Below are 20,182 nucleotides of genomic sequence, written 5' to 3' on the forward strand. Positions count from 1 at the left end.
AGAGTCATGGGTTAACAATCTTTAGCAGGTTTATCTAGCTCCATTCATACAATTGTCCGACTGAAAGAACGAACTCAAATATTTTTTTGGTTCCTACTTTAGTTATTTCCAAGCTGGAAAGACCTATGCATAGGAATGCCTCTTATCTTGAATACTCCGGGGCTCATGATGTCATTTATCCCATTACAAGGGAAAGAAGGTTTTCATCAGAGTTGGACAGGTTCAGAATTTTGGATCTCCCACGTACCTTCTGTGGAGCACTGGGCAGCAAGTCTTTTCAAGGTTCTATAGTGTGTATGTGTGTGTGGTTGTGTGTGTGTGTGTGTTTGGCAGTACTGGCATTTGAACTCAGGGCCTTGTGCTTACTCTCCAGGTGCTCTACCACTTGAGCCACACCCCAATCTTTTTAGCTTTAGTTTTTCAAGTATAATCTTATATTTCTTGCTTAGGCTAGCTGGACTGTGATCCTCCTATTGTATGCTCATCACCTAGATATAATAACAAATATATACCACCATATATTTGATTGCTAGGTTTTGTGCTGGGCTTGAACCTTGATCCTTCTAATCTCCACCTCCCAACTAGCTAAGATAACAGACATGAGCTGGGCAAGCTCTGATTTTTAATTCTATATAATAACTGCAATTATGCCTAGACTGGAGTAGGTAGACTGAAGTGTTGCATGAAATGACATGTACATGCATTCAACATAGTCCTGATTCATAGCAGGGCCCATGTCTCTTCTTTCTACCCTGACCCCAGCCTATCCTCTGAGTGCATTTTCCTTCCTTGGCCCAGTTCTGATAGGCTGAAGTGGCATAAGATAGGGCCATTGTCTGTGAGTTGCTTAGAGTCTAGTTCATGGCCCTTGAGATAGTATTGCTTTCATAGTATAGACTTCTGCACTCTGCTTAACTGGCCCCCAATTTCTCCCTAGATGCTCAGTGCATTTCCAGAGTGAGGCAATTAACAGAAGAAAGCAAAGGATCAATAATCAGCAAACATCTACACTTCTACAACAACTTTATCTTCCTCTCCTATATTCCCCCCCCTTCTTAATCTAGCCTGAAAAATACATTCTCTGAGAACATTCTGATTGAGTTGTGGTGGCACAGAGCCAGAAGTTGGCAAGGTGTGGAGGAAAAGTAGTCAAAAGAATTTGGCTACTGATAATTCCACAAGATAATCACCATGCAGATAATAAAGAGTTATGTACACATATTAGCTGTGTGAACAGCCAAGGAAAAGGAGTTAATGAATGCATTTTTCCCAGGTAGTTATTATTAGTTAAAGTACAATTTTATGCCTTAACCAGAGGTATTTTCATATTAAATCCTGGCTGAATTCAGCTTCCTGATATGAAATTTAAGACCTGAAATTCAAATATACTATGACATTACAATACACTGTGAAAACTAAACACTATTTTTATCTGTGTCAGGTCTAACCTTTGGTTAAACAAAGAAATCAATCAAGGGAGAGGGGTATGTATACTTGTTTTAACCAAAGAGTAGTCAGAAGAATAATTTATTAATTTCTTCTAATTGTACTTTTCTCCCAAAGCAGCATATGTGAATAGAGACACATTAGATCTGAATATAGATGTACACATGTGAGTTTAAGATAGCTAAACAAAAAGGTATTTATTTCTATGAGGCTTCATTAGTTCTCAGTCCCCTTGGGTTTAGAGAGTGAAGAAGAGGCATATGGAAACTCTCTTCCTACCGGTGAGAGAGGTGAGGATCCCCAAATTTCACCCCATCCCTTTCTTACTGCCTACTTTCTAATAAAGAGGGGACCAGAAAAAGATAGAACTAGATATGAAATGAGTAAAAATATAAAAGCCCCTTACTTACTGGGGAGTTGATCTGAGGATAAGAAAAGTCCTAGAGCCAATCAGCTATGGTCCATGAGAGCCCAGCATGCTGCCCAGAGCCATCATCTTCCTGTGTCTTCAGGAATGGTCAGACATGGCCCTGACACCAAGCCAAGTCTTCCTATTAGCCAAGGCTAATAGGAAGAGTTGCTTTGCAATCCTTGCTTAATGTTTATATAGTTTCCCAATGTTTTTTATTTAACCCATGGTTCAGAGCTACAGCTGACAGAACGTCTGTCCCCACTCTGAGCTCAGCAGCTCTGAGCTTATCATATGATGAACTCTATCATCCCCACCTGACAGATAAGGAGCCAAGGGTCGGTCCTCACATGCATTTACTCATGTGCCTGGCTAGTAAACGGTTTGGATGTGCTACGTGCGAGCTTTCTCTCTCTCTCCTTTCTCCTCTCTCCTTCTTCCTCTTTCCTCCCTCTCTACATTCTCTTTCCTCCCTCTTTTTTCTCTCTTCTATCTCCCTCTTCCTCTCTCCTCTCTGCATTTTCCTCTCTGCCATTACTGGGGCTTGAACTCAGGACCTGGGCACTAGCTCAAATCTACCACCTGGGCCACAGCTCCACTTCACACTTTTTGGTGGTTAATTGGCTAAGAGTCTCACAGATTTGTCTGCCTGGGCTAGCTTTGAATTACAGTTCTCAGATCTCAGCCTCTTGAGTAGCTAGAATTACAGGCAGGAGTGAGGCACTGGCACGGGGCTTTTCCTTTCTCTCAATTTGTCCTCAGCAACTTGAGGGAATCTCCCTATTGTTACATGGGATTTTATGTAAGAAAATGGAGCCCTAGCGGTAGCACTTGTCTTTCTCAGAGAGACATGGTGATAAGCAGAAGAGCTTCCTTGTCTCCAAGCAATTGCCTAACACCAATGCATAGGGTGAAGTGATCCTGCAGAGATTTTAATCTGTTTAGTAACCAAAGACTCTTGAATCACCCTCATTTCCTGTAATGGCAAAACCCCTAGAGGTTTGCTCTTAGTACTCCAAGTTTCTATTATTGCTCAATGTCACCACTGAGTACCACACTGACCTGGGTGACACAATCCTTATTTTAAGGAATTCATTTGCTTAATGACTTTTCTATAAATGGTTCACTTTCTCTGTCTCTGTCCTGCTCTGCCTCTCGGTCTGTCTGTCTGTCCGGAATAGGCAGTGGTGATGGCATGTAGGCTGGCCATGAAAGAAATATTCAGGTCTCCTTGGTCGAAGTCCTGTGCTGCCAGGCTGCCTTGATCTCCCTCAGCAGCAACACATTCCCTGTCCTGGAGGGACCTAGACAGCCATTGGGGAAGGGCTTTTGTGGCCTGGGGGCGATGGAGGGATTCTCGGGGTGGGCTGGGGATTTTCAAGGCTTCTCCGGATGTCCTGGGCCTTAGCGCACTCATAGAGAAGCCAGGGTGCGTCACGTGACATGGCTCTCGGAGCATGCGCCCTGCTAAGTATGTGCACTTTCCAGTTCCTGGCTCCTATTCTCAACTCCCCAAAAGCCAGAAGATCAGATCCCACAACGATGTGCCTTCATCTAAAGGCCTCGTAGGAATCCCGAGGGGAGCCCACTGACCTTTGGCCACAGTGACCTGTGCTTAGAGACCCTGGGCAACACCTGATTTAGCCACTTCGTGATCCCTAGAGGAACACCGCTCAGGACCTAGCCTGATTTAGATAAGGCTTGTTTGTATTTTACTTAAAAGTTAATATTCAAGCTGGGCACCGGCGGCTCGTGCCTGTAATCCTAGCTACTCAGGAGGCTGAGATCTGAGGATCCTGGTTCAAGGCCAGCCGGGGCAAGAAGCTGCATGAGACTCATCACCACTAAACTACTCAGAAGTGATGTTGTGGCTTAAGTGGCAGAGGCTAGCCTTGAGCACAAGGAGGCTTAGAGACAGCACCCAGGCCTTGAGTTCAAGCCCCAGGACCACAAAAATAAAAATAAGTTAATATTCATTAAAAACAATAGGACAATGCTTTGTAATGAGTTAGAACATTGAATTTTCCTAACATGTCTATCAGGTAAGTCTATCAGACTGAATTTTAAACTATGTAAAAGGTACATATATATGAAATAGCTGTTGAGTACTTGATAACCATACTAAGTACAAGCTACCTGGAAAAAGATTTCTTTAAGAAAATAAGGCCTTCAAATCATGATACAAAGGTCAAGCAAAAACAAGGAATATTCTTGATAGTACCTAATAATAACACAGATACACACACACACAACCAGAATTGTAAGGACCACTGAATGACATTCCGTGAGAGCCAAGGAATGGCTTCTATCTCCACTAACACCTCTCCCTCCACACTCCTGCCTGTATTAAGAGGACAGTGGGTGGACAGTAGTGGGTTTGGCCAAGCTCATGTGCTCAGCAAGCAGAGGCACCGTGAAAAGGCGGCGGAGCCAATTATGCGATGCTGTGTATGTAACTAGGTGAGTTTGAGACCTGCTTAGCAGTGACCAGAACTCTGGCGCTGCTCCTGCGATGCCTGGCATCTTCTGCAAAACTACCTAAGTGGGTATCTGCTGCAACTTCCAGGGTTCTGGAGAACGCAGGTCTAGGGAAATGCTGGTGGCTCCAGGGCTGTAGAGAGACTTTGAAAACAGCCAGTGACATCTAAAGCCAGGCTTTTCCCTCACGTGTTATTCTTCTGACACAGAGGCCTGGGGTAAGATGGCTGCTTCATGTGGTTCTCAGCTTAATCTACTGTCCTTTTGCCCCAAGCATCTTCTACCTCTCCATGCTTTTAGATGACCTGCAGCCCAGGCTCAGCCCATGGGTGAGTGTGAGCTGGCAGGGAGCACAAGGTGAAGCTTTTGAAACTGACCAAGGCTGACTGATGCTGAAGAAATGCAGTCTAGCTACTCAGTCAGAAAAGGACATATTGACATTGAACTTGGATGAGGGTCTGAGACGTATGGAGAGTGAGTCAGGGAGCATGGAGAAGGAAATGATTAAGCATAAGTGAAAGCAGTAAGGGATATTTGAGGGCTGCGTCTCCAAGAATGAGTGGATAGGGCTGGGGCTGTAACTGAGTCTTAGAACACTGTTCTAGCACTTGCAAGGTCCTGGTTTTAATTCCCAGCACTGCAAAACAAGGCTAAATGAGGAAAGGGAGAGTCCACTTTAGGCTTTAGGAGACAAACATTGTGTTTCAATCCTGTCTCATGTAAGCAGGCCTCTTGGTCAGAGGACCCCACCCCAGTAAAGTGGCCAATAGGAGACCTCTCTGGGAGTATTGCATGTGCTAGGAAACGCCCTTCTCTCTTTCTGTGGAATGTTTGGCATTAGGATGACCACTGAGGGTTGTCAGCAGCTGGGGCCCCACCAGACACAGAGAGGCACTGGCCAAGTACTTTGGGGATGGAGTCATTAGGATTTCAAACGTGAGAGCGAAGCTAGCAGATGAGCATTCGGAATGTAACTCTGGTTATCTGAGTACAGAAATGCTCAGGCCTATAGACTCTGAACCCTGGAAGCCAGGGAAGAAGCTGCTAGAACAAGTTGGTGAAGAGAGGACAAAGTTTCTCATCCTCAGAGAGCCCATAAAGTAAAGAGACAGGATTGAGAGACATTTTGAAGGTAGAGGAGACACAGCTAGAGGAGAGGGGGAGGTGACAGGGAAAGGTCACCAGGGCTGGCTCTGAATTCAGGCACACCCATACTTGGGTTCTGCTTTGTGACTCCTAACAGCGATGGGATCTTATTCAGCCTCGTTAAGCCTTGGCTCCGGCCTCGACATACTGGCAGTAATAACAGCGCATACTTTATGGAGTCATTGGAGGATTAAATGAAGCAAATATATGCAAAAGCATGAAGTATAAGATTTGGCGCCAAGTATCACTCAATAAATGATAGCTCTTTGTGTGTGTATGGGAAGTGAAGAAAATGAGTGTTGACCCTAAGTTCCCTGGCTGGAGAATCTGAGCAAATGCTGATTGACATTAATCAGGACAGGAACTGCAGGAGGTTAGGTTTTATGGGGGAGGAGGGAGGACATGAAGTTTGGTTTTGAATGGGTTGAGTGGTCCGATGTGCCAGCAGGACTTGAGGACAGCTTGCCCGGCTAGCCACGGCCTCAAGCCTCGGCCAACAGATGATCACTGAAGCAATGACTGATGGGAGCGCATTGAGGACAGACTTGTGCTACAAGCAGGGAGGAGCTGGCCAGAGCAGTCATGGAGGAAGGAGGCATGGTAAGGAAACTAAGTGTGGAGGAGCCATTTGAGAAGATGATCTGAGTGAGGTAGGGCCACAGGAATTCTTGTTCTGTTTTGTTTTCCCGATGGAGAAAATGAGAATTTAAACACAAGACTACTTGACTGGTTAAGGGGAATTTCTGGTCTTACTCATGAGGCCCACTGTGGCCCTTGCTTGCTGATCCTTACCTCCAAGTACTGATTAATCAGGCGTAGGGAGCGGTCAGTGATGTTAAATATATCTCTCCAGTCAAAGTCAGTTGTGTCCTCAGATGGGTTGTCTCCCGGACCCTTATAGAGGAAGTTTAGAATGGCTTCCGCGGTGACACCTTCTCCTGTAAGCTGTTTATTCACAAAGTCCTTTACTGTTGGGTGCCCCAGAGTGTCCTTAGGAAAGAGAAAAATACAATCACGAAAATGAGACACACCACAGGAGTTTTGGTCTGGTGCTTAGGCCATTTCTGATTCTGTTTTCTTTCTTTTTATCTGTGTCAGCCTTGGGGCTTGAACTCAGGGCCTGAGCACTGTCTCTGAGCTTTATAGCTTCAAGGCTGGCACTCTACCACTTGAGCCACAGCTCCACTTCCAACTTTATTTTGTTTTGTTTTGGTAGATAATTGGAGATAAGAGTCTTTCAGACTTTCTTACCTGGGCTGATTTCAAAGCATAATCTTCCAATCTCAGCCTTCTGAGTAACTAGGATTACAGGTTGAGCTACCAGTTCATTAGAAATGACCAGTTTCTAGGAATAGAACTACTAAGTCTCCCCCTCACCCCACCAAAAAAAAATCTGGTGGCTTTTCCTTCATTACAAGACCATTATCTCTGTCTCATTTTCCCTAAACACAGAGCCCTCTAGAATAGAGGGGAGGTAAGTGTGGGATATTGGAGACATAGACGAGGGGGCATATGAAATGATAGAGAAGATGCTCCCCCTCTTTGTTGGTGGATTTTTGTTGTTTGTTCTTTTTTACTTATACCTGCTAAACAGAATGCCTTTATCTAGGCTTCTCAAAACCTAACATGAGACCAGACAGACCCAGGCAACCATCTTGTAACAGAGCCTGTCCTTTGGGAAGACTTCCTTTGGAATCTGAGGCTCTCAAGTGAATTTATGAAGTCTAGAAACCTGTGGAGGCCACTGGTCTTTACGAAAGCTTTTAGATTCTCCTCACCCTACACCCAATCCAAGAAATATATTTCCCACTCAAAGTTGGTGAGTCCAAGTGAACCTTCCCCATCACCCCAAGTCCATCCTTACTCTGATCATGGTTATCTGGGTGCTCTTATCAAAGAAGTACCAGATCTGAGGCCCTACTTCTCCCCAGGCTTTGATGAGCTTCCTGAGGCGTTCCAATTCTTCAAAAGTTGAATTTGCCTAAAAGGAAAGCGGGAGAGAGAGGTGATAAAGAATCATCTTTCATGTCCATGTCATAATTCTTAATGTTTGAGAAAGTCTTTTCATAGAAATGTTTTTTATTTTTCTAGTGAACTAGTATTTCCCAGAACATAATCATTTCCTAACCTCCCGGAATGACAGAATCAAATTTGCTAGTATCTCAGAGGTACACGAAATACTGATGATGTTACAGTTTCAAAACCTTATTAAAACTATATTTGGATTCCAATAGCGTGACTCCTTTGAGCACATAATTCTAAGTTTAAAACGAAATGAATGTTAGGAAGCTGAAATGTGTCATGTCAGATGGGAATGAGGCAGAGAGAGAGAGAGAGAGAGAGAGAGAGAGAGAGAGAGAGAGAGAAAGAGAAAACACTGCAGATGAAAGGAGAGAGAAATGGTGGGGAAATACAGCCATAATACTTTATGCACACATGTGAAAATGAAGCCAGGTAACTTGGAGGGGATGGGGTAGGGGTTGAGGTAGATGGGTAAGTGGGGAGAAGGCGGGAGGAATGACGTTGATCAAGATGAATTGTACCCATCAAGTGAAGTTGAATTGAAATGCCTTTGTACAACTACTGAAAGATTTTAAAAAATACAATAACAAAAACAACTATATTTGGACTCCTTCAGGCAAATATTATTCCTCCCTATCTTGGTCTGTTCCAGGAAGCTAGGATTCAGAGAACTGTGAACCCTTTTATTTGGGATGTAATTCAGGCAGTGGGAAAGAAAATCTCATTGTAGGCTGCTGTAGGGAGGGAGAAAGGGCCGGGCAGAGGCGGTGGAGCAAAGCATTCCTATGATGGCTGTGGATGAGGGAGGAAACCCAAGAGTCCATTTAGCAGAAAAACAAACAGGGGACTCACTGCCAGGAGAGCAGATTCAAACTATCTCTGTCTCTATCTCTGTCTATCTAGTCTGTCTGTTTGCCTCTCTCTTTCTCCTCCCTCACTTGGGAGCTCCAAGGTATAAGAAACAAGACCACTAGGATCTTTCTTACATTCTTCAGTATTCTTCGCACTGCAGGGGAGTCAGGAGTGAAAAGGATTTTTCCCATAAGCAAAGGCTTTGCTGCCCTCCAGGCTATTTTGGTTAAAGGGTTTGACTCCAGGCTCTGGATCAATGCATTACAAAAGGATGCTACAGAGAGAAAGGATAGATTTATTTATTATTTTTTTAAAAAGAAAATCCCCTGTTGATCATCCTGGAACATAGTTATTAGTGTCCCAAATCACATGTCTCATTCTCATTCAACTCCATGCTGCAGGCTTTAACAATAACCTAAATTACTAGGCTGGACCTCAGCAGTGACAAGCTCTTAGTTAGCAGCGAGATGCTACCATCCCACTTGATAATGGCCTCATAGGAGGGACAAAAGATCGGGCTCTCTGGTAGTTTACTCTGCGCTAGAAGGAGCTTGAAGCTTGCCTGTGATTATTGCAAGACACACACAAGCCATTCTCAGATGGAAGGGACTGAAAGCCCAGATACAACTGTCTCTTGCAATCTCAATAATTTCATTCCCTTTAGCTGTTTGTCTTTTTTTTTTTTTTTTAATTGTGTGTAGCTATTGCAGAACAGCTCCTTATGGCATGTGGGATTTTCTTTGGCCATTTTAAACCAGAGTTTCCCAGTTGCATTTCTTCCCCATTCCAACTCACTCTGGCTCACTAGAGCAGAAAAAAAAAAAAAGTTTACTGTAGAAAAGATGGTCTGCCAGAGAATGGACATTTGGCATGCAATTCAGTGCCACACACACACACACACACACACACACACACACACACACACACACACGCACACATATTTTCATGGTGCTGTGTTTGTAACAAAACAAAACAAAAACACAACTGTCCTCCAGCCCTGACGACTTGCCAGGACCTTTCTGACCTGAGCTCTGCTTGCACCTCTATACTGTCTCCTTGTTGATCATCCTTCTCTTCCTCTAGAACTTAACCCTACTTCAGTGACAGCACTGGTCAATGGCCCCTCTGTTCCCTTTCCAAGTGCGCTCAGCACTTTCCCTGGCACACATCCAGAATGTTCTATGAGGCCCGCTCTCCTCAAGAGGGCAAGTGTGCTTTCTGGAGAAGCCCCTTTCCCCAGGGGTCACCCACTCAGCCAGATCAGCAACCCCAGTACAATTTTCAGTGGGAAGAGTCCACCTGTCCCCTTCACCAACACTGGAGGCTGGACTGTCCGTAGAGCTCGGAGAACTCACTTACTTGTTCTTTTGTCATAGGAATAGACAGGGTCTTTCCTTGTGGAGTCGATCCCCAAGAAGGCCTTGTAGTTATTGTCTTCATACCAGTTGAAGGAGAACACGCGTGAGCCTCCTCCCTCGGGGTACCCACACACGAGGTCAGGCAGGAGGCTCATCAACTGGGTGCCAGTCTCAGGACCGCTTTTCTGCAGGAGAGGTCTCATCACCCACAGCAAGTCTTGAACACTTGGCCGATGGATAAACTTGGGTAAAGAAAAAGCTTAGGATTATTTTAGGCTTTTAAAATCCCCCCCCCCCCACAGTACTAGGGATCGAACCCAGGGGACTGCATAAGTTAGGTAAGTGCTCTACCACTGAGCTCCATTCCCAGCCTACTCTTTAGATGATCTTAAAGCAGCTAGAAGCAAGACTTCTATATAGTTGACTTCCATATTTGAAAGGAACTACTCATACTAAAAATTCTTAATCTGCAAAGCCAAACCTTCTCGGACTAGGAGAAAAAAAAGTCAATCATTTTAATATCTCCTTTCTCTGTTATTTGAATTTCTGGAGAGTACACATTCTTAGGGAAATTCAGATATTTTGCCTAAGCCAGTTCCTGGGTTTTGCTAGCCCCTCAAAATTGGGACGCTAGGGGGAAAAAGTTGGGAAATAAAATGATGGAGCAATGTCTCTGTTCTAGAAAGATAAGGTCAGGGCAAGTTTCTTTGGTTATATAGTATCAAATCTGCCTCTCTAGGGCTGGGAAGATGGCTCGGTGGTAGAGTGATTGCCTTGCATGCATGAGGCCCTGGGTTCCATTCCTCAGCACCACATAAGCAGAAAAAACAAACAAACAAACATGTAAATCTGTCTTTCTACATTTGGATAATTACCTCATTAGTTTAATCTTATCAGATGTGAGCTCTTCATTTACCTGGAACTTGTGGCTTGTATGTGTGTGTGTGTGTGTCTGTGTATAGCTGTGTATCTCAAGGCCCAAACAAACATAGAATAGGCAAAGTCTACAAATTCCTGGCCAACTAAGGAGAGCCTAGTGGCCTGTTCCTCTCCATAGAGTGTTATGACCTTCATGGCCTTGCCCATCATTCTCTGATGCTGAGAACTAATTGAGACACTAGCCAGAGTGGTCAGTATCTTAGTTCCTAGGAAGCCATTTGGCTTTTAGAGGAAAATGAAATATAAAAATAATGCTGCTTTTATTCCCTAAGCATCCATTATTATTCATGTTCAAAGCACTTGGGAATTAACAAAAGAGAAAAAAGAAAACCATTAGGATTCAACCAGGTGAGACGAAAAACATTCTCCTACTGCAGTAAGTGCTGTTTACCTGTGGTCCTAGCTGTGTGCATGCCAACACTTGCCCTCTGAAACTGATGGGCGTCATGTGGAACCTACACGGTGAGTCATGCCTATAATCACAGCCTGTGCTTTGATATTAGAAGCTAGAATCTCAGATTGCTTCTACAATAGCAACTCTTATGATGGTCTCACAAGAGGATCCTTGCCATTATTATGTCATTCATTTAATCAGAGATGTAGAAGGGCTGCGTGAGTGTTAAATGATCTCATGTCAGTTAATATATACCCAATCTTTTGCTTCAACTTCACTCACAAATGCTTAGATCCGCTATCCAGACAGGAAAGGAATCTTCTGGAGCTCCCACACACCATTAAGAGTGTTTTTTGTGTCTTGGGGAATTTTTTACATTCTCTGTCAACTTCAGCTCTATTATGCAGATAAGAAGTTTCTAGATGCTATGAGGAAACTTAGCCACAGCAGTTGGTACAACAGGCCCTTTTTGAACTTTTTGTGTACAATGGGGTTAAGTTCTAAAAACAGCCACTTGCTCTTCCAAGTTAACTGAGCCTAAATCAACTGTAGGAAATCAGAGGAGGAGAAGTTGGAGGAAAATCTCATTTCACCTTTGTCTCCCTTTCGTAATACTTGTCCCATTGAAGAGTGACTCCCTTCTCCATTGGCATACTTCCCACAGCCATCATTATAGCTCTGTCACGGATCAGCTCTTAAGTTGCAAGGATCAATTTACATGACAGAAGGCTTGTGAACATATGTTATTAAACAACATAAAAACTCACTGGAAGAGCTGGGTGCAAGTGTCTTACGCCTGTAGTCCTAGCTACTCAGGAAGCTGAGATCTGAGAATCACTGTTTGAATGAAGTCAGCCTGGCCAGGAAAGTTTCTGAGAGTCTATATCTCCAACTAATCACCAAAATGTCCCAAGTAGAGCTTTGGCTCAAATGGTAGAGTGCCATCTTCCAGTGGAAAAGCTAAGCGACAGTGCCCAGGCCCTGAGTTCAAGCCCCAGTACCAGTACTGGCACACACACACACACACACACACACACACACACACACAATGACAACAACAACAGCACAACACTCTCCCTGGAAGAGAGATAAATTGGGTTGATGTAGGCAAAGCAGTTAGAATAGCACTTGTAAACTGAAAGAATCCATCACATCCATCCCAGGGGACCATGCGGAGGCAGGCAGGCACAGAAGAAAGATTATTACAGGGTTTATTAGAGGAGCCATAGAGAGAGCACATGGCAGCCTCCACTATCTAGGTAGCAGCAGGGTCTGGGCATGGGAAGTGAGGTAGATGGGAGCTCAGGTGGATCTGGGTGGAGAGAGGGAGGGGCCGACTATATGGGAGGAGCTCAGGTCTGGGTAGAACTGAGGACCAAAGGTGGGCATAATACTTACGTAAACACTATATAAGTATGAACTATTACTAGTGGCAGTACACATTTTATGTATTTGAAGAACATAAGAAAAGAATGGATCTCCTCAGTACTGAAAAGCTTTAGATTTAATTGTAAGTCCACTGATGATTTGTGTTATTTGTGCTTATTCCAATTATTTTTATTTATTTTAATACATATAGTAACCTTTGTAAAGACAATTAAATTATAATGAATAGCACCAGGCTACTTACCTCTTGAATTCTAGGTGAGATATCAGATAATATTCTCCCCCAGGATCTCAGATTGATACCTTGAGAACTTCTGTCCAGGATGGTGGGAAGCTGTAATTGACAAAAAAAGTTTATATATATATATATATGTATATATATATATATACACACACATACATACATGGGCCAGGTTTGGTAACACATGACTGCAATCCCAGCTATATGGAAGGTTTAAGTAGGAAGACAGATTTGAGACAGACCAGGAGGAAAAAGCAAAAAATGCTATCTAAAAAATTACTAAAGCAAAACAGGGCTAGGGAGAGGCATGAGTTAACCCCCCCTCCCCCCACACACCAGTATCACCACCACACACACTCAGAGGTCTGTCTATTCTTCTTATGCTTTTTTTTTCTGATTGCAGCACTTTTTCTGCAAGATTCCTTTCAGAAACAAAATTCTTTTCCTTAATTGAGAAAAATCAAAAGCTCTTATTCCAAATAGTCCTGCTGAGCCAGTCAGTCACAAATACTTTCATGGTAACATTACATACACTACAGTGATTCTGATTGCAGACACCAAAAAAGATTCCTGGAAGATGAAAACCAGCAGAGCTGGCCGAGTGTAAAGGAGGGTGTTGGGAAGGGTGTCCATCTGTTCATCTTGGGCTCTCTGGAACCTTCCAGGCTTCCTTCAATGCTCACAACTCTTCCCCTTGCTGCCCCTTTTTTGAGGGGGGGAGTGGGGGGGATTGTGACTCTTTTCCTCTGTTCAAAACTACGCCGTCATGGGAGATTCTACCAGTTCCATCACTTTTGTTAAAAGCTACTGTTGGCCGAAGTCAGCGGTTTCCTGGTCAGCTCTCCAGTTGAGAGAAAGGTCTTTGTGATGTTCGCTCACCATGCATTTATGAAAATCAAGTTCAACTCCCGATTGACTATTCTTCATAGATCCAAAAGTAATTGATATCCTGTAAGCATCTTTTAGGATTGAACTCTAAGAATTGTGTGTGTGTGTGTGTATGCTGGTCCTGGAGCTTGAACTCTGGGCCTGGGCACAGTCCCTGAGCTTCTTTTGCTCAAGGCACTCAACTTCTTTTGCTCACGCACTCTACTCAGCCACTGCTCCACTTTGGGCTTTTTGGTAGTTTATTGGAGATAAGAGTCTCATGGACTTTCCTGCCCAGGCTGGCTTCGAACCATGATTCTCAGCTCTCAGTCTCCTGAATAGCTAGCATTACAGGCATGAGCCACTGGCATCAGGCTTGAGTTCTAAGCTTTAAGACATTGACTTTCAAACTTCAGTTTGCGCCTCGAGTAGGCCCAGAGGGCATCAGCCTTTGGGCTTGGAATTTTCACTCAAATATTTGTGGACCACAAGCATTTTGTTGGCTAGTATGGTTCTCAGTAACGCTGAGGAGCAGGTGGAATTAGGTGTTGATCAGCAAGTGTTGCATTACCTTCTCCTTTGCCTAATCTACTCATAGCTACATGAAAGGTGATTGCCCCCCAGGTAGAGTTACATGGGCCTTTTTGCCTGACCTCACAGTTAGGTGTCCTATAGGCACATTGTTTATGTCCTTCCTTAACTCCCACCAATGGGGCTTGCATGTGTTGATGTGTCATCTGTCTCTTTTGCCCCGTATCCATAGAAACTATATGTGCTAAGCTCATGGATACTCAGAAGGAGACTCTGATAAATGAGAGGTTACTCTTATTGTAGCAACAAGCAGATGGATCATAGTTGTGTATATACTTGATACTCTTTGGAATGCTATACTCATTATGGACAAGGATTTTCATTCATAATTTTGTATCACATAAAATTCTTATCCATTGCATTTTTTGGTAGCAGCTTAGGATACTTGGGAAATCCTAAACTCCAGATGCTGGGAGGTGAAATAAAGATTGCTTTAGAGATATTATATAATTCTCAACACCCAGTTAAAAATGTCTATGAAACACAAGTCTGCTTTTAAGTTGCCTAGAAAAACCCAAAATAAAATTTAGCTTTATCATCTTGTAAAATTCTCTCATACTGACATCTGATTAAAAAATAGATACAGTGGGCTCAAAGGGCATGGTTCAAGTAGTAGAGAGCCTACTTGATACTTGCTAGTAAAAGATCATGAGTTCAAATCCTGGTACTGAAAAAAAAGTTGATGCAATTAAGGAGTAATAATGACCTCCTGAAAACTCACAATTATTCATTTCAATAATTCAATAGTTTAACTTATGCTCAGGTAGTTCTGAATCAGAAATAGAATATTCTGGCCTTCATTCCCCTTCTCCTCATGGAAGCCAGGACCTCACAAATGTTAGAGAAGCAATTAACAGTGCGATACATCTTTCCTCTTTTTCTTTTTCTTTTTCTTTTTTTTTTCCAGGGCTGAGGACCGAACCCAGGCCTTGTGCACGCCGGGCGGGCGCCCTTCCGCTGGGCTAAACACCCAGCCTCTTTCCTTTTTTTCTTAAGATAACAAGTAATAACACCTGCAGAGAACTCTCACTGAAATCAGCTCTACCCCTATGCAAGAGTAATCACTAGTAAAATTTTGGTATGGATCCTTCCAGAAGCATCAAGCTTTTAATTTTTAAAAATTTGTATCTCTGGGGGCTGGGAAGGTAGCTCAGTGGTAGAGTGCTTGCCTTGCATGCATGAAGCCCTAGGTTTGATTCCTCAGCACCACATACGCAGAAAAAGCCCGAAGTGGCGCTGTGGCTCAAGTGGTAGAGCACTAGCTTTGAGCTGAAGAGCTGAGGGACAGTACCCAGGCCCAGAGTTCAGGCCCCACCACCAACCAAAAAAAAAAAAATTGTATCTCTGGTTGACAATTACTCATTTCTATCACAGTTCTGAATAAGCTACACAAGCTGATGTGTTAGAGCTTGTAGAATATTTAGCCTCAGTGGTGTTCTGATCTTCTCTTAGTCCATTCTGTCTACTATAGTAGAATGGGTAGCTTATAAATAGCAGAATTTTATTCCTCACAGTTCTAGAGACTAGAAAGCCACGATCAAAGCTCTGGGAGGTTTGGGTTAGGTGAGAGCCTGTTTCCTGCTGGCAGAGAGCATAGTGTTTCTTATCTTTATATGATAGAAGAGTAAGCTGGCTTTCTGCTATCTTTTCATAAGGTTTCTAATCTCACTCATGACCTATTCATCTCTTGTAGGCTTCATCTCCAAGAATAATCACCATAGGGATGAAAATTTCAATGTGAAGAGTTCTGGGAAGGCACACTCATTCCAAGCAAATACTTGCTTGCATTTTCATCACTCCACTACCTAAAGGGCCTTATAGAAACACACACACACACACATGCACACACACATATGTGCTTACACACTCACCAATAACCTGAAGCATAAGAAACACTACAAGGATAAAACATTGATTTAACCAGTTTTTTTATGGGTTTTTTTTTTTTTTTTTGGTCAGTAATGGGGCTTGAACTCTGGGCCTGGGTGCAGTCCCTGAGCTCTTCACCTCAAGGCTAGCGCTCTACCACTTGAGCTACAGTGCCACTTCTGGTTTTCTGGTGGTTTATTGGAGATAAGAGTCTCATGGGCTTTCCTGCTCAGGCTGGCTTTGAACTGTGATCCTCAGATCTCAGCCTCCTGAATAGCTAGGATTATAGGTGTGAGCCACTGGCACCCGGCCTGGATATTTTTTTTTTAATGTGTATTTTCAGACCTCTGCTTTTCTCAGCACTTTTGGTCATATACTTTCCCTCTCTTGACATCCACAACATTGTTTCTTCTTCTTTGCTCCTTCTCTGCCTTTCTCATGAACTCTTCTGCCTCCTCTGTCTCCCTAAAAGCTGAGGTTCGCTGAAGGTCTGCATCCTCTTGCTCTCTTATACTGCCCTTCTGTACTACTCTTGACTTTTTGTGCCAATACTGGGGCTTGAACTCAGGGGCTTGAGCTCTGCCTTGGCTTTTTTTGCTCAAGGTTGGTATGCTACCACTTGAGCCATACCTTTCCTCTCTTCTGTAATACCATCTTTTCTAATTTTCATTTAATCTGCTACCTCTTTACTGATAACTTCTAAATTTGATACAGATCTCTCCCCACAGATTCAGCCTACACTTCCAACTGTCTGCTAGACATTTGCCTTGCTACACATCCTGTACCAATCACTTTGTCTTCTCCAAACTACCTTCTGTTCCTAGGTGCCTTTTCTTTGATTAGTTGCATCAACCTCTGTGAGGCACTGTAATAGATTCTTCCCCTTTTCCCTCTGTATTACTTTTGTCCTCATCTGACAAAATATCTGCAAGAAACAACCTAAGGGAGAAAGACTTTATTTCAGCGCAGTGTTTCAGAGAGTTCAGACCACAGTCCTTGGTTTCTTTGATTCTGGACCCATGAAGAGGTAGAACATCATGGTGGCAGAGGTATGTGGAAGAGGCTCTTCACCTTATGGTGGACAGGAAGTAGAGAGGTAGAGAGCAGGGAAAGGACCAGGGGCAAGTTATAATCTTCAATCTTGACCTACTTACTCTAAATAGACTCCACCTTCTGAAATTTCCAGAACTTCCTAAAATAGTGTAACAAGCTGGGGACCAAGTGTTCAACATGTGATCCTATGGAGGATAGATCAAATTCAAATCATAACACCATTCTGCTGTCCTGATCTCCACCCTGGGGGCCCCAGGAACTGGTGTGGGATATGAATGCAAGGTACATATGTACTAGAGAAGGTAGCCAGGGACATCTGAAAAACGATATCAGGAGGAAGCCACAATCAATGGCCAGAGTTTATAGAAGCAGTGCAGAAGGAACAACCAGGTCCTAGAGAATGAGGAAGATTCTAGGAGGGGAGAGGGAGCTCAGAGACACAGGAATGAAGGCATTTTCACATGCAGGTATCTCAAGGGATTAGACATCAAGTAAATCAGTCACAAGCGCAGAACACTTGAGTTTCTTCCTGCCCTGAGTTGGTCACCTGTCTTCCTCACTGGACTGTGGTTTTGAGATGGTCCATGGCTATGTTTCACCCACATGAACATCTTCTCTCCATTCTTTCCTTCACAGGTGGGCACACCGTGGCCATGAGCTTGCAGATTTTAAAGCTGCCTTCCATGCCTAGGCCAGTCTATTGGAAAGCACTGATGTGCTTTCATATCTGCATATTTGACTTTAAGGCTCCATGAACAATATGATATGAGTTCTGGGAATCTATTAGGAATATGTGTAAAATGGGAAACCTGACCTATAAATTGGACCTTAAGTTTTACATTTAGGAATACTGAATTTCACCATAATGTCAACTAACATAACTTTCCTTAAATACATAATTTCATGTTTATTAACTTTAATCTTAACGCTTTTCTGTGTATTTTGGAATCAATTTTTGTTTTTCACTTCAAGTCTTAAATCTTTTTGTAGGCTTCTTTACAACTGTGGTCTTTAGGTACTACAGTTATCACGTTAGGGACTAAGGGATAAAACAGTCAACTCACCTCACAACCTCCCATCCTCAGTCCCTGATGGGCAAGAATCAACTCACCTGAAAGTACCTTGCCTCACCTCTGCAGAAAGCCTGTACCACTCACCCCTTTTCCCTGCCCTGTGGCTTACTCCTAGCTGCTCCCTTTATCCATTCTCGGCACATTTATCCCTCTTACATTTGTCTTTGCATATATATCTGTGTGACTCCTAGATTATAAGCTTCTTAAGCAGGAACGGCTTTATTTTATTTTCAGAACATCTACCTAGTAGGTACTCAATGGCTAGGTGTTGAATAAGAGCATTATAATCCTGACTTAGATTACTATAACCCCTTTGTACATCATCTGTATAATAACAATAAAAAATTAAATTAAAAAAATTAGAACAACAACAAAAAGAATATTATAATCTAGTAAAAAAGAGACTGAGTCTATTGAGGTCTTAGGAGCCATGAGCTGTGGTGTGTCTGCCAGGCACAATGAGGACTTACAGAGAGCAAATGGTCGGCTCTACCTAGGGACACTTGATGACGAAGGTGACACTTGAGTTGATGCTTGTAAGAAGACAAGCTGATGACTGTGAGGCTGACAGCAGTGTCTGTGGACAAAAGGGGAGGGCCAGGAATTCCAGGTGGAGACAGGAATGTGAAGAGAGCTAGCAAGAGAGTGAGACCAGAGATATAGCCAGATAAGAACTTCAGGAATCTAGGGGAGAGGGACAGGAAGACATAGCTTGATATTCATTTCTGTGTCTGGCTAACACTTTCCTTTTGATCTGCTAACAATTTCATAATATTCATCTATCAGACATGTGTTTGGCACTCTAGCTGCATTTCCCTTTATAATTCTTTTTTAGTGAAAATGATAAATAAGGAGGCTTGGACTCACATCCTCATTTGCTATATTACTTACATCTCACAATGGTGCTGGTCTCCAGGAAACCTTCCAACTGTATCTGTTTGCTAGTTATCTAATGTTGAGGTAAATTATAAAATAACTGTTCTAAGGCTCTCTTCTTCCTTTAGTTTCCACCTCATTATCTATTTGGATGCATAGGAATTTTCCTTGCCAAAAGAACTAGAAGAGGCCATAAATTTATTTGAATGGAAATATGGAAACATTTCTGAGCAAAAGGTCATAGACCAAAATGGAAACAAATATCTTCCCCCCCACCCCCCACACCAGATTCTTAAACCAAGAATTTATCTTAACTTCCTAAATAATACCTCCATGCCATTATCGGGCTCAGTACCACCAACACAAAGTCAAGGTCTAACTAGATCTCTTAGGAAGATTGGGTATACAACAGAGCTTCAGCAAAGATACTCAATGAACCATGGTTGGTCTTCAGCAATCCCAAAGCCTTGATCTTGTACTTAAGAAATTGATACAAGGTAACTGAAGGATTTTGGCTTCAAGAGGTCTCTGAATTGTTTGTTTTGGGGACAAAAACAAACAAACAAACAAAAAACCCACAACAAAAAAATACGCTTTCTTTGAGATTGTGTAATATTTTATAACCTAAGCAGAATCAATCACATCAGCTCCTAAAAAAAAAGTCTTGAGTAGTATTTGCTGATGCCTTAAACTGACTGCATGAGTTAATTGAACAGCTGCCAATCGATCAGCGCATGAAAGAGGAGTCTTATGAGTTGAGTGCTTTGTTTATATTATGTTCTCTGATTCAAAAGAGGCAATCTGGGAGTGAAGGCCTAGTGCCAGCAGTGCTGGGGAGAAGCAAGACTGTTAGGCTGAAACAAAACTCAGTCGAAAAATATAGGGTATGACTTAATTTTGAAGTCAAGGATGTACCTACTGCAAAGGTGATTAGGTAGCCTCAGGTTAAAAGTTTTAGGATCAACATGGTCTGTAAGAGTGGTGGAAGGTTCTGGAATCAGAATGGGGGTCAGAATGGGCTGGGTAGCTATCCTGAAAGTACCCACGGCAGAGAGGAAGAGTAGATGAAGGGGGGAAGGGAAGTGGGGACAGACAGCACTGAGCTGCAGGGTTCAGCTCTGGGCTGCAGCTACAGGAAGCCCAGATTTATCCGGGAGGGAAGTTGTTGCTGGGCGACTGGGG

The 20,182-nt window shown here is 43.1% G+C and overlaps 1 protein-coding gene across 1 annotated transcript in view; it reads right to left on the minus strand.

The window, feature by feature from the left end:
* Abca4 (ATP-binding cassette, sub-family A (ABC1), member 4) overlaps positions 1 to 20,182 on the minus strand; it is a 127,803-nt gene that overhangs the window by 76,302 nt on the left and 31,319 nt on the right. Inside the window, exons 7-11 of the mRNA XM_013018245.1 lie at positions 12,675 to 12,764; positions 9,713 to 9,953; positions 8,488 to 8,627; positions 7,344 to 7,460; positions 6,272 to 6,469 (exon numbers count right to left, since the gene is read on the minus strand). Coding sequence (XP_012873699.1) covers positions 6,272 to 6,469; positions 7,344 to 7,460; positions 8,488 to 8,627; positions 9,713 to 9,953; positions 12,675 to 12,764 — 786 coding nt within the window. The remainder of the gene's footprint in view (positions 1 to 6,271; positions 6,470 to 7,343; positions 7,461 to 8,487; positions 8,628 to 9,712; positions 9,954 to 12,674; positions 12,765 to 20,182) is intronic.

The sequence above is a fragment of the Dipodomys ordii genome, unplaced genomic scaffold (genome assembly GCF_000151885.1).
Source record: "Dipodomys ordii isolate 6190 unplaced genomic scaffold, Dord_2.0 Scaffold39, whole genome shotgun sequence".
Lineage (NCBI taxonomy): Eukaryota > Metazoa > Chordata > Mammalia > Rodentia > Heteromyidae > Dipodomys > Dipodomys ordii.